This window comes from Panulirus ornatus, chromosome 34, assembly GCF_036320965.1.
Source record: "Panulirus ornatus isolate Po-2019 chromosome 34, ASM3632096v1, whole genome shotgun sequence".
Taxonomy (NCBI): Eukaryota; Metazoa; Arthropoda; class Malacostraca; order Decapoda; family Palinuridae; genus Panulirus; species Panulirus ornatus.
In genome coordinates this window covers 16,413,097-16,432,659 of record NC_092257.1, presented here as the reverse complement: position 1 = coordinate 16,432,659, position 19,563 = coordinate 16,413,097, and the positions used below count along the sequence as shown (strand labels likewise).

At 45.8% G+C, this 19,563-nt stretch overlaps 1 protein-coding gene across 1 annotated transcript in view; it reads left to right on the top strand.

Annotated features, from left to right (window-relative positions):
- Positions 1-4,903, top strand: part of LOC139760004 (uncharacterized) — a 38,377-nt gene extending 33,474 nt beyond the window's left edge. Inside the window, exon 4 of the mRNA XM_071682746.1 lies at positions 4,825-4,903. Coding sequence (XP_071538847.1) covers positions 4,825-4,903 — 79 coding nt within the window. The remainder of the gene's footprint in view (positions 1-4,824) is intronic.
- The last annotated feature ends 14,660 nt before the right edge of the window (positions 4,904-19,563 follow it).

The window sequence follows — 19,563 nt, the reverse complement described above, 5'->3', positions numbered from 1 at the left end:
ATATATATATATATATATATATATATATATATATATATATATATATACAACACCTAAATTTCCTTGTGGGGTTCTCAAAAAGTAAGTACATTTCTGGGGGTGACAACCTGTATAAAGGATGTATCTGTGTTACATCAGAAACTTCCGTGACCTTGAGCGCCTGCCTGAGTGTCCTCTTTGGTTAGCTGGCCGACTGGGCTTGGCGTCGTCTGCCCGCCTCTGCTGCCAAACATTTCCCTCTTCTGGAGCTCTCTCTCTCTCTCTCTCTCTCTCTCTCTCTCTCTCTCTCCTCTCTCTCTCTCTCTCTCTCTCTCTCTCTCTCTCTCTCTCTCTCTCTCTCGATAGGAGGAAAAAGAATACTTCTTACGTATTCCCTGGGTGTTGTTCAAGGCGACCTGAAAGGGTTTTTAATTTCTTAAAAGAAGGAACAAAGGGGACCAAGTGAGAATATACCCTCTAAGGCTCGATCCTTTGTTTTTAACGCTACTTCGCTACCGTGGGAAACGACGAATATATATATATATATATATATATATATATATATATATATATATATATATATATATATATATATATATATATATATATAATAATAATAAATTCTTTAGGGGAAGGAAGTTTTAAACATCTGAACACCCCAAATCTCTTTATGCATTTGCTTCCATTCCGACATCTCTAAACTTCTATATGATGGCCACAATTGCCACATCTTCGGATAGCTCGTTCCATTCATCCATAATTACCGTAAACACTACTTCGTTACCTCTTTATTAACAACATTTCTTACTTAACATCAGGTTACATCCTGTAGTTTTTTCTATCCGTCGAAAAGCTGACTCCCTGTATTGGTGACGAGTTTAGATAGATAGTTTCGTAACTTCAGTGGTCGCGACTAAGTCACGCCTCACCCTTCTCTCTTCTATGGTGGGGATGATATAAGACCGCTTGATTACCCTCCCCCACCCCCGCCTACACACACACACACACACACACACACACACACACACACACTCACACACACACACACACTCACACACACACACACACACATCCCCACCCACGTGATCCAGGTGTCTTCATCGTGGTAATATCTTTGCTGCTCTTCCTCTGGATCCTCTCTACCATCTCTTTGTCCTACTTCAATAACAGCAACGACACTTGAGCAACAATATATATATTTTCTTTTTATTTGGCCTTGTGGAGGATGTGACCAGGCTAATGAACATCATGTCCTTCTTGCTCGTGTGACCGAGTGTTTTTCTCATTCCCACGCAGCGAGGTTGTTCCCTTGTCTTGTTTGTCACTCCCCTGTGTGTGTGTGTGTGTGTGTGTGTGTGTGTGTGTGTGTGTGTGTGTGTGTGTGTGTGTGTGTGTTACACAAACGATGATCGAATACCAACACACACACACACACACACACACAACAGAACAGACCTTGGCAGCTCCAGGCTACAAGTGACCTCCTGGTGTCTCGTCATTTTTTATATCTGGAAACACCCTGGTGCGAAGGGGGCTGGGGGGGGGGAAATAAGCGACGCATGTCTTTTTCTTTCATGCTTCATTCTCTCTCTCTCTCTCTCTCTCTCTCTCTCTCTCTCTCTATATATATATATATATATATATATATATATATATATATATATCCATGAGTACCCGGAAGACACTTTGGTTTACCTAGGACCACGGGTGGCAGAGTGGGAGGCCTGTGTGTGTGTGTGTGTGTGTGTGTGAGAGAGAGAGAGAGAGAGAGAGAGAGAGAGAGAGAGAGAGAGAGAGAGAGAGAGAGAGAGAGAGAGAGAGAGAGAGAGAGAGAGAGCTCATTTCCTCGCAGGGATGAATGAAGTACAATCCAACACTAGGGAGGAGCGCCTTGATCTAGACGGCAGCAGGAGGCACCATGTCTCCTACCTGTTATTGCAATGCTCTTCTCTCATGTCACCGCCTGCGGGAAACCTCGCCCCGTTGCGGAAGCTCCCGCCAGTACCCGATGACCATATCGAGGCAATGGGATGGATGGTGGTGTGGGTGTAGGGCAGACCCCCTTCACTCGCACACACACATACACACCCTGAGGCCAATACCGAGATTACACCTCCGCTGAGCCTCAGTGAGGTGGAGGAGGGGGAGGAGACGCCTCACGGGTGTCGTAAGATCACGACAGAACCAGATGACCAGCGATCAGCAACACTGGCTCACACACACAAGCGACGCGGCATGCATGACGCATGCCTTCCCTCCCTCCTCCCTCCCCACCAAAACATTTTACTCCCCTCCCGCCGTCACCTTCCTTCCCTCCCTCCCCAACCAACCCCGCTCTCCGCCCTACCCAACCCTAAAACACTCCCATACCCTCCCCCCCCCACTCCCGTCCCACACAGAAGATCCCCCCCCCCCAGAAATCCGGTTCTCGGGGTCACCTTCAGAGAGTGTTTTGTTGGTGGATGGAGGGCATGCTTTACCCTTGCCATATCCACCCACAGGTAGTGGGGTTCCTGTCCACCCCAAGCCCAGGTAGTGGGACCATGGTTTCTTAGAAAGGCTTATGTAAAGAGCTACACACACACACGCACACACACACACACACACACACGTGTTGGAACCCCCCCCCCCAAGAGTGCCACAGTCTCTCTGTTCTATGAAAAATCAATAACCACACACGTCCAGGGTTCGAACCCTACCTGGCACATGAGCTATGTTTCATACGGCCGAATCGAGTACCTGGTGTAGACTTAGTGAAGTCTTAAGGGGTCTTCATCCCCTAGGCTGTGCCCCGGGCTGAGCCCAGGCTGTTCGATTTTGGGTGTTGGTCGACTAAGGTGTTGGGAGCGGCTGTCCTCAGGCCCACACAGCCTGGCTGGCATGGTACACTTTGCTGTTGGTGAGTGTCCAATGCAATTCTTGACCTTCTCTACCGCGTATCACCAAGCTGTTCCTCCTGATGATGGTACATGGCAACGTGGTGAAGAGTCCTGGGACCCGGATGTTGAACGTGTTCTCTCTCTCTCTCTCTCTCTCTCTCTCTCTCTCTGTGCATGTCGCACCTTTGGATTTCCAAGGTCGCATTTAGCGAAGTCCACCATGCCTGTTGTGGCAGTAGGAGGTTACCTAAGACTGTGTGTTGGAAACCACACCTTCTAGGATTGTCCAGGCACAGATGATGATGCCGTACCTCTCCCGTATATATATATATATATATATATATATATATATATATATATATATATATATATATATATATATATATATATATATATTCATTATTCATCATACTTAACCGCCGTCTCCCGCGTTAGCGAGGTAGCGCAAGGAAACAGACGAGGAATGGCCCAAACCCACCCACATACACATGTATATACATGAACGCCCACACACACGCACGTATACATACATATACATTTCAACGTATACATACATATACCCACAGAGACATATACATATATACACATGTACACATCTATACCTGCTGCCTTCATGAAACAGCATCTACCCCATCCAGCGAGGCAGCGCCAGGAACAGACAACAAAGGCCACATTCGTTCACTCAGTCTCTAGCTGTCATGTGTAGTGTACCGAAATCACAGCTCCCTTTCGCATCCAGGCCCCACAGACCTTTCCATGGTTTACCCTAAACACTTCACATGCCCTGGTTCAATTCATTGACAGCACGTCGACCTCGGTATACCACATCATTCCAATTCACTCTATTCTTTGCACGTCTTTCACCCTCCTGTATGTTTAGGCCCCGATCGCTCAAAACCTTTTTCACTCCATCCTTCCACCTTCAATTTGGTTTCCTACTTCTCCTCGTTCCCTCCAACTCTGACACACATATCCTCTTTGTCAGTCCAAACCATTTCAACACACCCTCTTCTGCTCTCTCAATCACACTCTTTTTATTACCACACATTTCTCTTATCCTTTAATTACTTACTCGTTTAAACCACCTCACACCACATATTGTCCTCAAACATTCATTTCAGTTAGCGCTATGAGTAATATCAAACAGCGTGAGCATCTCTGCGTCAGCGCATGCCGCTAACATGAGACTGAAGATCTACTTCTACGTCTACCTCACACAGACCCGTCTGCGTGTCCAGGTGAAACAAAGGCGACGCGTTACAAGTAGGGGGAGGGTTGGGTTGGGCACAGGGTAGAGGGACAACAACTCCCCGACGTTGCCACATTGACCATGGAAGTGTACGTTGTCTATGGTCATCTCTAATACCTTGATGGTATTCCAGATTTTGCTTCTGGTGAGGGTGAGGAGGAGGTTAACCCTGAACGGCCATCCTGATGACAGCAGTGAGATCGAACTGTAGCCCTACCATCCCACCAACGAACTCTTGAGATATGGCAACAGCATATAGCGTTAACGGGTCTTAGGATCTACCTTCGTGGCTCGAGGTTTTTCGTAAGATTAGTCGACAAAGGAAAGGTGTGGTACAGGGATGTCTACCTTCCCGCCGAAGACGACCCGTATACTTTGGCTTTTGTGTTGTGTTTGCGTGTGGGTCGACCCACCCAGGGTGACAGGAGATGCCAGAGGATATCGCACTCGTCCAAACACACGTACCTGGACGACGGCAGACCACCACACCATGTATACTACCCAGGTATATCAAGACGGGTCTCGAACCACCGCCTTAGGACATCCTGATCGACCCGTTTCCATACAACCGTTGCAAACGACTTCCAATCAGCAGCACATATGGTCCACCATCGTGCACAGCGGATGCCGCGGGTGCTACACCCGCTCTTCCGATGGAAAGTGTGTGCACAATAGTTTCTTGTGTCCTGAAATATAATGTGTACGTGTCTGCTGCAGAAACGGTTCGGGATCATGGCGAGACGACGAGACCTACCAGGACACCGGTGACAAGGGCATTTTTCGTGGCCACATATAAAGGAAGGAGGAAGAATGGGTCCGATCACTTCAGCGAGTGATGGAAGGGGAGTAGTTGTGCACGTCAGAAAGAAGTGGCTCTCAGACCCCTATCCTCTTCCATCTGAATATGGACGATTATCCCAGACGATGGCTACGTGTCCCACAGGAAAACAACGACCTTTCCACACCACAAACGACAGGCATTTAGTGTGTCAACAAACTGTGATTTACCACTGGACGATACATGTCCACCCTAGTTTTTTTTTTTTTTTTAACTTTCCAAAAGGAACAGAGAAGGGGGCCAAGTGAGGATATTCCCCATGAGACTCAGTCCTCTGTTCTTGGTGCTACCTCACTAAATTGGAAAATGGCAAATATGTATGAAATATATATATATTATATATATATATATATATATATATATATATATATATATATATATATATATATATATATATATATATATATATATATTGCATATGCTGTTCAAAGTTAATAAGGTGTCGGCAATGGCTAATATCTTCTTGTCTTGAGGCCATGTGAATGACGGTGAATAAACCGTAGCCAGTCCCCTTCGTAGCTGAAGGTGACAATGAGCCAGAGAAACATTACGAAATGCCGTTGACTGTCGTCCAGGATCATCTGTTTATACAGGTTCTGTGTAACATATCTTGGCATATGGGAATCTGTGTGGCATCAATAAAAGGTAGACACTCTGGAAATGATGATGATATCATCTTAATGTATGATTATCCATAGACCCAGACCGTTATATAGACTATAGCCACAGGGACGACGAACGGAGTCAACTGTTCAGCTTACGCTCGTTCAACTCTCTCTCTCTCTCTCTCTCTCTCTCTCTCTCTCTCTCTCTCTCTCTCTCTCTCCGTGAGTTCTTACGAATGTGATTTCTTGAACGGACTTAAAAGACTGGCGGTGTCTGATAGTATGGGGATTTTCCGGTACAATTCATGACACAAGAACAAAGAGAGGAATGAAAAAAGGAAAAAAAAAAAAAAAAAAAAAACCCCAACCACAAGTCGTGACTTGATATTGCTTGAGCAAGACTCACTCTCCTGAGTTTCACACTTCCTCCCCCACCATCCCACAAAAACCCCATCCGTCATCCTACCCTGCCACATCCTATTCCAACCCACCCACCCACCCACCACCCCGATAACTCACCAACATATTCTTATCCTTGGAAAGATATTCCACATTTCATCACCGACAAGAAATTTGTCTTGTTATAATAGTGCACACCACTTCCCGTATAGCTCTAGGAAGAGACGAAGAACGACCCCACTCACTCGTGTCTGCTCTCCAGCTGTCATATACGATACACCCGGAACAGGAAACCCCGACCCACAGCCAAGTGCTCCAGGGTCTCATCGCAGTTTCCCTTGACCGCTTCGTTCATCCTGATTCAGTCGAATGACAGCCCGTCATCCCCTGTATACCACTTCACTTAAATATACTCTATCCCAATAGGATCATCGATAATAAGTATGAATAGTTCCAACAGCTTCTGTATTGACAGAACTCGAGATTAGGAAGATATCAGGAGGCACATCTCTAACCTCAACAAAGAACTAACATTGAACGATCGTCTTCAGCTGGGCAAATGGAACAGATGAGAACGATTTACCTCTGGGCGTCAAGGAATCGAACCCAGCTCAACCATGTAGCAGGCCGGTACCCCTCGTGGTCCAATAATGGTTAGCGCATCGGCGGTAGGAGTGGGTTCGATTCCTCGACGACCAGAGATTAATCGTTCTCACCTTACGACTGGCGAAAATGAAGGATGAAGAACTTGTGAATCTGGTGAAGGTGATAGTCACTGATTCGTCTGGTTCCTCAGAGTTGATCTTCGCTACTTTAATTCGGTTACTGTCCCGCGTCCAACGAACATCCTCCTCAAAGCGAACCATCTACTTCATCATCACCGTAGAGTAATGATGTCTTTTCACCACACAGCCTTCATGCGCTTTTACATCACTTTGATCACCAGTCTTAGGAAGCAATGAAACGATCGCGGGTCGCTGAGAAAGCCAGAATGGAAGAAGACAAGAAAAAAAGATCAATTTGTGGCAACTATTTTCGCCTTTCCGGTTCTTCTAACCTGTGTGTGTGTGTGTGTGTGTGTATGTGTGTGTGTGTAACCTGAGGCGATAGTGACGGCTGTAGCAGTGCAGGCGAAGGTCAGGATGAGGGGCTCTCCTTGTGCTTGCCCATTTCCCTCCTCCTCACCTCTGCCAGGCACACTATACTCACTTGCTCTTCCCATCAACCCTTAAACAATCCGTCGCCCGGCAGGAGGCCTGTCGACCCTTGAATTTCACTTCCTTCCCTCCTCTCCCTCCTTCCATGCATGCATCCTCCCTCCCTCCGTGAATCGGGTGTTGCCTCCAAGCTGGTCACAGATGCGGAGTTCAGCGAGTTCTTGTGTCGCCGTCCACCACTGGGGCGGGACAACACCAGGACCCTGGGGGAATCGGAGAGAGCTGGTGAAGAAGGTTCAACATGTACAGCCTCACAAGGGGTCTCAGCCACGAGGGTAGGGGACCAACTTCCTCTTACAAAAGACTAAGAAAGAAGAAATGAGAGAGAGAGAGAGAGAGAGAGAGAGAGAGAGAGATTTGAGTAAGTGTTTGTGGCAATAATCTTCATCAGGCCACTCACCCTCACCGGCATAATGGAACTGTGTATATAACGTGCAGCGGGAGTGTTGGCTGCAGCAGTGCAGGCGAGGATCACCATGAGGCCGTTGCTTGTGCTTGACTGCCTCATCCTCCTCCTCCTCCTCCTGGGCTTCACCTCCGCCTACTACGTCCCTCAACCTCCTAGCACAACCACAGTCGACCCGACACCCGAGGCAGTTCCCCTCCTTCCTGATCCCGGCAGTATCATTGTTCCCTGTTCCGGTTGCTATGTCCAGGTTGGCAACAGCTGCGTCTACAGTGAGTTCTTGTGTGGCCCAAACGAGAGGAATACGGGATCACCTAGGCCGCCCATCCAGAGGAGTCGAAGAGACGAGTGAAATTTGGGGATTGGTGCTTAGTGGCCTCGGCGAAGTTAGACGACCAACTTTGTCTCGCAAAGACTTAAAGAAGAGGAAGAAGAAGAAGAAGGAGGAGGAAGAATCACCACGAACACACGAGAATAATGAACAAGGCACTGCAGTGACGACGAACCTCAGTGGACGGCTATCCCGTGCAGATAGGCGGGGTTCGAACACCTGGGTTTACGAAGATGAGGACGAGTGAGGCCCAACACATGCGTCGTTGGATCAACGTCCACGGAGAGGAAGGAGCGCGTGCGTAAGGAACAGCGACCTCCGCAAGTGTGGGATGGAGGAGACGTCCACAGGCGTGAGAGCCAGGGGGACGTCCGCAAATGTGGGATGGAAGATGATGTGAACGTGAGATGAAAAGAACGCGTGAGGTGTTGGACTGGGCAATCATCCCTTAAAAACACAAGATGCCAACAGACGGTGCCGTAAATTGATCTTAGAACCCAGGAAAGGATCTAACCATCATTTAGTGTTGTAGTCTCTGTTTAGCTTGAAAAGCCAGAAATCATGGAAAAAAAAATTATATATGTTTTTGACATTACTGTTGTATGACTGATGATTGGTGGTGGGTCATGCTCGAGTTTCCAAAAAGATCATGAAACGCGGGCGGGGTTCGAACCCAAGGGTCCCGCAAGGTGAGGGGTTTATCATGAACCTCAGTTGACCCAGAGACGGTCACCTTGTACCGTCAAGGATACGGCTTAAGTAGTTCCTCTCCCCAGACTGGTTATTGTTGCTATTTCTCTCTTAACCTGTACATGGATGTTGTAACAACAGTTGTTGTTTATCTAACCTAGACACATCGTAATGTGTACTCAACTCTACAATAAAAGCTTCTTCAATCAATCCTCAATAATCACATTTCTAACTTATTCCTTCAAAGCTTTTCAAATGATGTCATACAGGTACCGTAAGTTATATACGAGTTAAGCAAAGACGAAGACAATCAAGGTGCTAATAGGGTATATCAGAGAGAGAGAGAGAGAGAGAGAGAGAGAGAGAGAGAGAGAGAGAGAGAGAGAGAGAGAGAGAGAGAGAGCCTCACGAGGGTAGAGTCAACCTCCACACAACCCTAAAGGTAATTACAAAATGGGTAATTAACTAGAAACACAGACACACACGGAGCAACACACATTCAGACGCACACAAAGCGGACGAGCAGGAGGAGCCTCGGAGGCAAAGCGACCAAGGAAAACAACACAGCAATATTGCCTTATGTTCGAAGGTAAGATTCTCATTTCCTTGTTATGTTATTTGCCATCTGTTCGTGGGTCTTCATTCCTCTCGTAAAAATACCCTATGAGTCTCATGGTTTAAAGGGAAGGCGGCACAGCACTCTAGGAGGAGGAGGAGGAGGACGTCTCCGCTAACGACTGCTGGCAACGTGAGGATAACGGTAGGCAGTCGAGGGGCCAATAGGCTTGATACTCCACCCAAGCCCCTCACTTGTACGAGATCACCGACAGGCAGCGGATCATGTCTGCCTTCCTGACCCGAACACTGTGGCTGGTGTGTTGCTTTCACGTCTTGCTCGCCCTACCTGGGAAGACAAGACCTTCTCCCATATCAGAAACGTACCTTCCTCGAGAGCCTGATGTGACATTTCCACCGCCAGAAGTCGTACCTAACATTTGTCGATATTGTTATACCCTCGACGACTACAAAAAGTGTCGGTACAATCATTTCTTGTGTCCTGAACCATAATATGTACGTGTCTGCTCCAGAAACAGTTCGGGATCATGATGAGACGACAAGACCTACCAGGACACCGGTGACAAGGGCATTTCTCGTGGCCACGTATAAAGGAAGGAGGGAGAATGGGTCCGATCACTTCAGCGAGTGATGGAAGGGGAGTAGTTGTGCACGTCAGAAAGAAGTGGCTCTCAGACCCCTACCCTCTTCCATCTGAATATGGACGATTATCCCAGACGATGGCTACGTGTCCCACAGGAAAACAACGACCTTTCCACACCACAAACGACAGGCATTTAGTGTGTCAACAAACTGTGATTTACCACTGGACGATACATGTCCACCCTAGTTTTTTTTTTTTTTTTAACTTTCCAAAAGGAACAGAGAAGGGGGCCAAGTGAGGATATTCCCCATGAGACTCAGTCCTCTGTTCTTGGTGCTACCTCACTAAATTGGAAAATGGCAAATATGTATGAAATATATATATATATATATATATATATATATATATATATATATATATATATATATATATATATATATATATATATATATATATTGCATATGCTGTTCAAAGTTAATAAGGTGTCGGCAATGGCTAATATCTTCTTGTCTTGAGGCCATGTGAATGACGGTGAATAAACCGTAGCCAGTCCCCTTCGTAGCTGAAGGTGACAATGAGCCAGAGAAACATTACGAAATGCCGTTGACTGTCGTCCAGGATCATCTGTTTATACAGGTTCTGTGTAACATATCTTGGCATATGGGAATCTGTGTGGCATCAATAAAAGGTAGACACTCTGGAAATGATGATGATATCATCTTAATGTATGATTATCCATAGACCCAGACCGTTATATAGACTATAGCCACAGGGACGACGAACGCAGTCAACTGTTCAACTTACGCTCGTTCAACTCTCTCTCTCTCTCTCTCTCTCTCTCTCTCTCTCTCTCTCTCTCTCTCTCCGTGAGTTCTTACGAATGTGATTTCTTGAACGGACTTAAAAGACTGGCGGTGTCTGATAGTATGGGGATTTTCCGGTACAATTCATGACACAAGAACAAAGAGAGGAATGAAAAAAGGAAAAAAAAAAAAAAAAAAAAACCCCCAACCACAAGTCGTGACTTGATATTGCTTGAGCAAGACTCACTCTCCTGAGTTTCACACTTCCTCCCCCACCATCCCACAAAAACCCCATCCGTCATCCTACCCTGCCACATCCTATTCCAACCCACCCACCACCCCGATAACTCACCAACATATTCTTATCCTTGGAAAGATATTCCACATTTCATCACCGACAAGAAATTTGTCTTGTTATAATAGTGCACACCACTTCCCGTATAGCTCTAGGAAGAGACGAAGAACGACCCCACTCACTCGTGTCTGCTCTCCAGCTGTCATATACGATACACCCGGAACAGGAAACCCCGACCCACAGCCAAGTGCTCCAGGGTCTCATCGCAGTTTCCCTTGACCGCTTCGTTCATCCTGATTCAGTCGAATGACAGCCCGTCATCCCCTGTATACCACTTCACTTAAATATACTCTATCCCAATAGGATCATCGATAATAAGTATGAATAGTTCCAACAGCTTCTGTATTGACAGAACTCGAGATTAGGAAGATATCAGGAGGCACATCTCTAACCTCAACAAAGAACTAACATTGAACGATCGTCTTCAGCTGGGCAAATGGAACAGATGAGAACGATTTACCTCTGGGCGTCAAGGAATCGAACCCAGCTCAACCATGTAGCAGGCCGGTACCCCTCGTGGTCCAATAATGGTTAGCGCATCGGCGGTAGGAGTGGGTTCGATTCCTCGACGACCAGAGATTAATCGTTCTCACCTTACGACTGGCGAAAATGAAGGATGAAGAACTTGTGAATCTGGTGAAGGTGATAGTCACTGATTCGTCTGGTTCCTCAGAGTTGATCTTCGCTACTTTAATTCGGTTACTGTCCCGCGTCCAACGAACATCCTCCCCAAAGCGAACCATCTACTTCATCATCACCGTAGAGTAATGATGTCTTTTCACCACACAACCTCCATGCGCTTTTACATCACTTTGATCACCAGTCTTAGGAAGCAATGAAACGATCGCGGGTCGCTGAGAAAGCCAGAATGGAAGAAGACAAGAAAAAAAGATCAATTTGTGGCAACTATTTTCGCCTTTCCGGTTCTTCTAACCTGTGTGTGTGTGTGTGTGTATGTGTGTGTGTGTAACCTGAGGCGATAGTGACGGCTGTAGCAGTGCAGGCGAAGGTCAGGATGAGGGGCTCTCCTTGTGCTTGCCCATTTCCCTCCTCCTCACCTCTGCCAGGCACACTATACTCACTTGCTCTTCCCATCAACCCTTAAACAATCCGTCGCCCGGCAGGAGGCCTGTCGACCCTTGAATTTCACTTCCTTCCCTCCTCTCCCTCCTTCCATGCATGCATCCTCCCTCCCTCCGTGAATCGGGTGTTGCCTCCAAGCTGGTCACAGATGCGGAGTTCAGCGAGTTCTTGTGTCGCCGTCCACCACTGGGGCGGGACAACACCAGGACCCTGGGGGAATCGGAGAGAGCTGGTGAAGAAGGTTCAACATGTACAGCCTCACAAGGGGTCTCAGCCACGAGGGTAGGGGACCAACTTCCTCTTACAAAAGACTAAGAAAGAAGAAATAGAGAGAGAGAGAGAGAGAGAGAGAGAGAGAGAGAGAGAGAGAGAGAGAGAGAGAGATTTGAGTAAGTGTTTGTGGCAATAATCTTCATCAGGCCACTCACCCTCACCGGCATAATGGAACTGTGTATATAACGTGCAGCGGGAGTGTTGGCTGCAGCAGTGCAGGCGAGGATCACCATGAGGCCGTTGCTTGTGCTTGACTGCCTCATCCTCCTCCTCCTCCTCCTGGGCTTCACCTCCGCCTACTACGTCCCTCAACCTCCTAGCACAACCACAGTCGACCCGACACCCGAGGCAGTTCCCCTCCTTCCTGATCCCGGCAGTATCATTGTTCCCTGTTCCGGTTGCTATGTCCAGGTTGGCAACAGCTGCGTCTACAGTGAGTTCTTGTGTGGCCCAAACGAGAGGAATACGGGATCACCTAGGCCGCCCATCCAGAGGAGTCGAAGAGACGAGTGAAATTTGGGGATTGGTGCTTAGTGGCCTCGGCGAAGTTAGACGACCAACTTTGTCTCGCAAAGACTTAAAGAAGAGGAAGAAGAAGAAGAAGGAGGAGGAAGAATCACCACGAACACACGAGAATAATGAACAAGGCACTGCAGTGACGACGAACCTCAGTGGACGGCTATCCCGTGCAGATAGGCGGGGTTCGAACACCTGGGTTTACGAAGATGAGGACGAGTGAGGCCCAACACATGCGTCGTTGGATCAACGTCCACGGAGAGGAAGGAGCGCGTGCGTAAGGAACAGCGACCTCCGCAAGTGTGGGATGGAGGAGACGTCCACAGGCGTGAGAGCCAGGGGGACGTCCGCAAATGTGGGATGGAAGATGATGTGAACGTGAGATGAAAAGAACGCGTGAGGTGTTGGACTGGGCAATCATCCCTTAAAAACACAAGATGCCAACAGACGGTGCCGTAAATTGATCTTAGAACCCAGGAAAGGATCTAACCATCATTTAGTGTTGTAGTCTCTGTTTAGCTTGAAAAGCCAGAAATCATGGAAAAAAAAATTATATATGTTTTTGACATTACTGTTGTATGACTGATGATTGGTGGTGGGTCATGCTCGAGTTTCCAAAAAGATCATGAAACGCGGGCGGGGTTCGAACCCAAGGGTCCCGCAAGGTGAGGGGTTTATCATGAACCTCAGTTGACCCAGAGACGGTCACCTTGTACCGTCAAGGATACGGCTTAAGTAGTTCCTCTCCCCAGACTGGTTATTGTTGCTATTTCTCTCTTAACCTGTACATGGATGTTGTAACAACAGTTGTTGTTTATCTAACCTAGACACATCGTAATGTGTACTCAACTCTACAATAAAAGCTTCTTCAATCAATCCTCAATAATCACATTTCTAACTTATTCCTTCAAAGCTTTTCAAATGATGTCATACAGGTACCGTAAGTTATATACGAGTTAAGCAAAGACGAAGACAATCAAGGTGCTAATAGGGTATATCAGAGAGAGAGAGAGAGAGAGAGAGAGAGAGAGAGAGAGAGAGAGAGAGAGAGAGAGAGAGAGAGAGAGAGAGCCTCACGAGGGTAGAGTCAACCTCCACACAACCCTAAAGGTAATTACAAAATGGGTAATTAACTAGAAACACAGACACACACGGAGCAACACACATTCAGACGCACACAAAGCGGACGAGCAGGAGGAGCCTCGGAGGCAAAGCGACCAAGGAAAACAACACAGCAATATTGCCTTATGTTCGAAGGTAAGATTCTCATTTCCTTGTTATGTTATTTGCCATCTGTTCGTGGGTCTTCATTCCTCTCGTAAAAATACCCTATGAGTCTCATGGTTTAAAGGGAAGGCGGCACAGCACTCTAGGAGGAGGAGGAGGAGGACGTCTCCGCTAACGACTGCTGGCAACGTGAGGATAACGGTAGGCAGTCGAGGGGCCAATATGCTTGATACTCCACCCAAGCCCCTCACTTGTACGAGATCACCGACAGGCAGCGGATCATGTCTGCCTTCCTGACCCGAACACTGTGGCTGGTGTGTTGCTTTCACGTCTTGCTCGCCCTACCTGGGAAGACAAGACCTTCTCCCATATCAGAAACGTACCTTCCTCGAGAGCCTGATGTGACATTTCCACCGCCAGAAGTCGTACCTAACATTTGTCGATATTGTTATACCCTCGACGACTACAAAAAGTGTCGGTACAATCATTTCTTGTGTCCTGAACCATAATATGTACGTGTCTGCTCCAGAAACAGTTCGGGATCATGATGAGACGACAAGACCTACCAGGACACCGGTGACAAGGGCATTTCTCGTGGCCACGTATAAAGGAAGGAGGGAGAATGGGTCCGATCACTTCAGCGAGTGATGGAAGGGGAGTAGTTGTGCACGTCAGAAAGAAGTGGCTCTCAGACCCCTACCCTCTTCCATCTGAATATGGACGATTATCCCAGACGATGGCTACGTGTCCCACAGGAAAACAACGACCTTTCCACACCACAAACGACAGGCATTTAGTGTGTCAAGAGACGCCGGACATTATTCCGTCAAATGACAGTGATTTACCCGTGAACATGTCCACTCTAATATGCACAATGCATTTTCTTGTGACCATGTAAATGATGGTGAATATTTCCCTTTTTCATTCAGTTTCTTAAAGATAATCAACGTCAGAAGTCTTCTGAGATGCAATCTAATGTAATTATGACTTTCTGTCTCAACAACAACAGTGTCTGTAGAATTTGTATATTGTACGTGCAATCATCAATACAAGTTGCAGTCTATCAAAATTGTGTCGTTTTCATATGTGAATATCCTACACACTTCAACTTAAAGATTAATTTTGGCTACATGAAAATATATATATATATATATATATATATATATATATATATATATATATATATATATATATATATATATAGGATTGGGAAAAATATAATGATGTTTCAACTCACTCAATTTCTTTGAGAGGGGGGGGATAGTTTTATCTGTGAAGGCAGAATGTAAGTTGAAGACTTCGAATACATACCCAAAAGGCAAGATCATTTCTTTGTTCTGGGTTTGCATGGTAATAAACATGAGGTTGACACTATGCTGTGATTGTTGCAAGGCAAAGACAGCAATTACTCAGGGAAGTAGGACTTCCCTCCTTTAAGACTTGGGATTGATGCCCGGAAACATTTCTTTCATTTTCCTTTTATACACCCTCAGTGTCAGCTGGTTGTAGAAAGCAGCCGCCCACGGAAGTACTACCCTTCTGACTTAGCGATACTGAAGTGATGTCCGTAGGTATTTTTTTTTTTTTTTACACCGTTGTCAACAGGTTGTCAAAAGCAGACGCCCACGATGAACAAGCAGGTGTTCTCACACACACATTAATGCAAATAACGGTAAACAGACCAGTCACAGAGCACCATTTCCACCGCCTCCTGACCCAGGTAATGCTGCCTTATTGGCTCTTATTACTTCTTTTCACGGCTTTTATGGGCTGCTTCCAATGCTTTCCTTGCCTTCTTGTCTACTCCGTGGCGTAGATTCTTTTTTTTTCCTCCAAATGTACCGTCAAGATATTGGCGGTGTGTTTTGGAGTCCAAAACAAGCGCTCTGCTCACTGGGCCTCACGTCGTGAGTCGTGGGTTACCACGTATTTCCTCCCCCAAGGCCAATCCTCACGTCGTTGCCAGATTTTCTATCAATCATCCTGTGAGCCTTTATTTCGAGCATAATTAACAGCTTTATGGCTTGACCAGCAACAAGATGTATTCATCTCTGGGTTACATCATCTTAGAATCCTTAGACGAAGGTATATATATATATATATATATATATATATATATATATATATATATATATATATATAAATATATATATATATATATATATATATATATATATATATATATATATATATATATATATATATATATATATATAGTTTGGTCACTTGGAGAGAATGAGCGAGGAAAGATTGACCAAGAGGATATATGTGTCAGAGGTGGAGGGAATGAGAAGTGGGAGACCAAATTGGAGGTGGAAGGATGGAGTGAAAAGGATTTTGAGTGATCGGGGCCTGAACATGCAGGAGGGTGAAAGGCGTGCAAGGAATAGAGTGAATTGGAACGATCTGGTATACCGGGGTCGACGTGCTGTCAATGGATTGATCCAGGGCATGTGAAGCGTCTGGGGTAAACCATGGAAAGTTGTGTGGGGCCTGGATGTGGAAAGGGAGCTGTGGTTTCGGTGCATTATTACATGATAGCTAGAGATTAAGTGTGAACGGATGTGGCCTTTGTTGTCTTTTCCTAGCGCTACCTCGCGCACATGAGGGGGGAGGGGGTTGTTATTACATGTGTGGCGAGGTGGCGATGGGAATGAATAAAGGCAGACAGTATGAATTATGTACATGTGTATATATGTATATGTCTGTGTGTGTATATATATGTATACGTTGAGATGTATAGGTATGTATATTTGTGTGTGGAGGTGTATGGATATACATGTGTATGTGGGTGGATTGGGCCATTCTTTCGTCTGTTTCCTTGCGCTACCTCGCTAACGCGGGAGACAGCGACAAAGGAAAATAAATCTCTCTCTCTCTCTCTCTCTCTCTCTCTCTCTCTCTCTCTCTCTCTCTCTCTCTCTACTCGTGGCGATCCAAGCGCCTCCTCTCTAGTCGTGTCGATGTAAACAATATTATGTGTCCATATTCTCGATGGTTACCGAAAATACGCCAACAGACGCATCAACACGAAAGGCAATACGCTCTCACATACACACACAATCAAGATGGGGCCTCACGAGGATAGAATCAACCTCCACACAAACCTAAAGGTAATTATAAAATGGGTAATTAACTAGAAACACAGACACACACGGAGCAACACACATTCAGACGTACACAAAGCGGACGAGCAGGAGGAGCCTCGGAGGCAAAGCGACCAAGGAAAACAACACAGCAATATTGCCTTATGTTCGAAGGTAAGATTCTCATTTCCTTGTTATGTTATTTGCCATCTGTTCGTGGGTCTTCATTCCTCTCGTAAAAATACCCTATGAGTCCCATGGTTTAAAGGGAAGGCGGCACAGCACTCTAGGAGGAGGAGGAGGAGGACGTCTCCGCTAACGACTGCTGGCAACGTGAGGATAACGGTAGGCAGTCGAGGGGCCAATATGCTTGATACTCCACCCAAGCCCCTCACTTGTACGAGATCACCGACAGGCAGCGGATCATGTCTGCCTTCCTGACCCGAACACTGTGGCTGGTGTGTTGCTTTCACGTCTTGCTCGCCCTACCTGGGAAGACAAGACCTTCTACCATATCAGAAACGCACCTTCCTCAAGAGCCTGATGTGATACCTCCACAGCCAAAGCCAACCGCCGTACCTAATATTTGTCGATATTGTTATACCCTCGACGACTACAAAAAGTGTCGGTACAATCGTTACTTGTGTCCTGATATATAATGTGTACGTGTCTGCTCCAGAAACGGTTCGGGATCATGATGAGACGACAAGACCTACCAGGACACCGGTGACAAGAGCATTTTTCGTGGCCACGTATAAAGGAAGGAGGGAGAATGGGTCCGATCACTTCAGCGAGTGATGGAAGGGGAGTAGTTGTGCACGTCAGAAAGAAGTGGCTCTCAGACCCCTACCCTCTTCCATCTGAATATGGACGATTATCCCAGACGATGGCTACGTGTCCCACAGGAAAACAACGACCTTTCCACACCACAAACGACAGGCATTAGTGTGTCAACAGACGCCGGACATTATTCCGTCAAATGACAGTGATTTACCCGTGAACATGTCCACTCTAATATGCACAATGCATTTTCTTGTGACCATGTAAATGATGGTGAATATTCCCCTTTTTCATTCAGTTTCTTAAACACAATCAACGTCAGAAGTCTTCTGATATGCAGTCTAATGTAATTATGACTTTCTATCTTAACAACAACAGTGTCTGCAGATTTTGTGTATGATATGTACCATCATCAATACAAGTTGCATACTATCAAAATTGTGTCGTTTTCATGTGAATATCCTACACACTTCAACTCAAAGATTAATTTTGGCTAAATGAGATATATATATATATATATATATATATATATATATATATATATATATATATATATATATATATATCATTAACACGTAATCCATCAATTAACACGTAATCCAATAACGCTTTCTGGCCATCTCTCCTACTTACATACGTGTACTTTTGTATATCTCTTTTTAAACCAGGGATTCCCAATCACCAGTCCTTTTTCAGCGCACAAATCTACAAGCTCTTCACCAATTCCATTTACAACACTGAACACCCCATGTACACCATTTATTCTCTCAACTGCCACATTAGTCACCTTTGCATTCAAATCACCCATCACTATGGGTGGGCAGATTAGAAAGGGTAGTGAGTGGTGGGATGAAGAAGTAAGATTATTAGTGAAAGAGAAGAGAGAGGCATTTCGACGATTTTTGCTGGGAAATAATGATGCAAATGAGTGGGAGATGTATAAAAGAAAGAGGCAGGAGGTCAAGAGAAAGGTGCAAGAGGTGAAAAAGAGGGCAAATGAGAGTTGGGGTGAGAGAGTATCATTAAATTTTAGGGAGAATTAAAAGATGTTTTGGAAGGAGGTAAATAAAGTGCGTAAGACAAGGGAACAAATGGGAACATCAGTGAAGGGGGCTAATGGGGAGGTGATAACAAGTAATGATGATGTGAGAAGGAGATGGAGTGAATATTTTGAAGGTTTGTTGAATGTGTTTGATGACAGAGTGGCAGATATAGGGTGTTTTGGTCGAGGTGGTGTGCAAAGTGAGAGGGTTAGGGAGAATGATTTGGTAAACAGAGAAGAGGTAGTAAAAGCTTTGCGGAAGATGAAAGAAGGCAAGACAGTGGGTTTGGATGGTACTGCAGTGGAATTTATTAAAAAAGGGGGTGACTGTGTTGTTGACTGTTTGGTAAGGTTATTTAATGTGTATATGACTCATGGTGAGGTGCCTGAGGATTGGCGGAATGCTTGCATAGTGCCATTGTACAAAGGCAAAGGGGATAAAGGTGAGTGCTCAAATTACAGAGGTATAAGTTTGTTGAGTATTCCTGGGAAATTATGTGGGAGGGTATTGATTAAGAGGGTGAAGGCATGTACAGAGTATCAGATTGGGGAGGAGCAGTGTGGTTTCATAAATGGTAGAGGGTGTGTGGATCAGATGTTTGCTTTGAATAATGTATGTGAGATATACTTAGAAAAGCAACTGGAT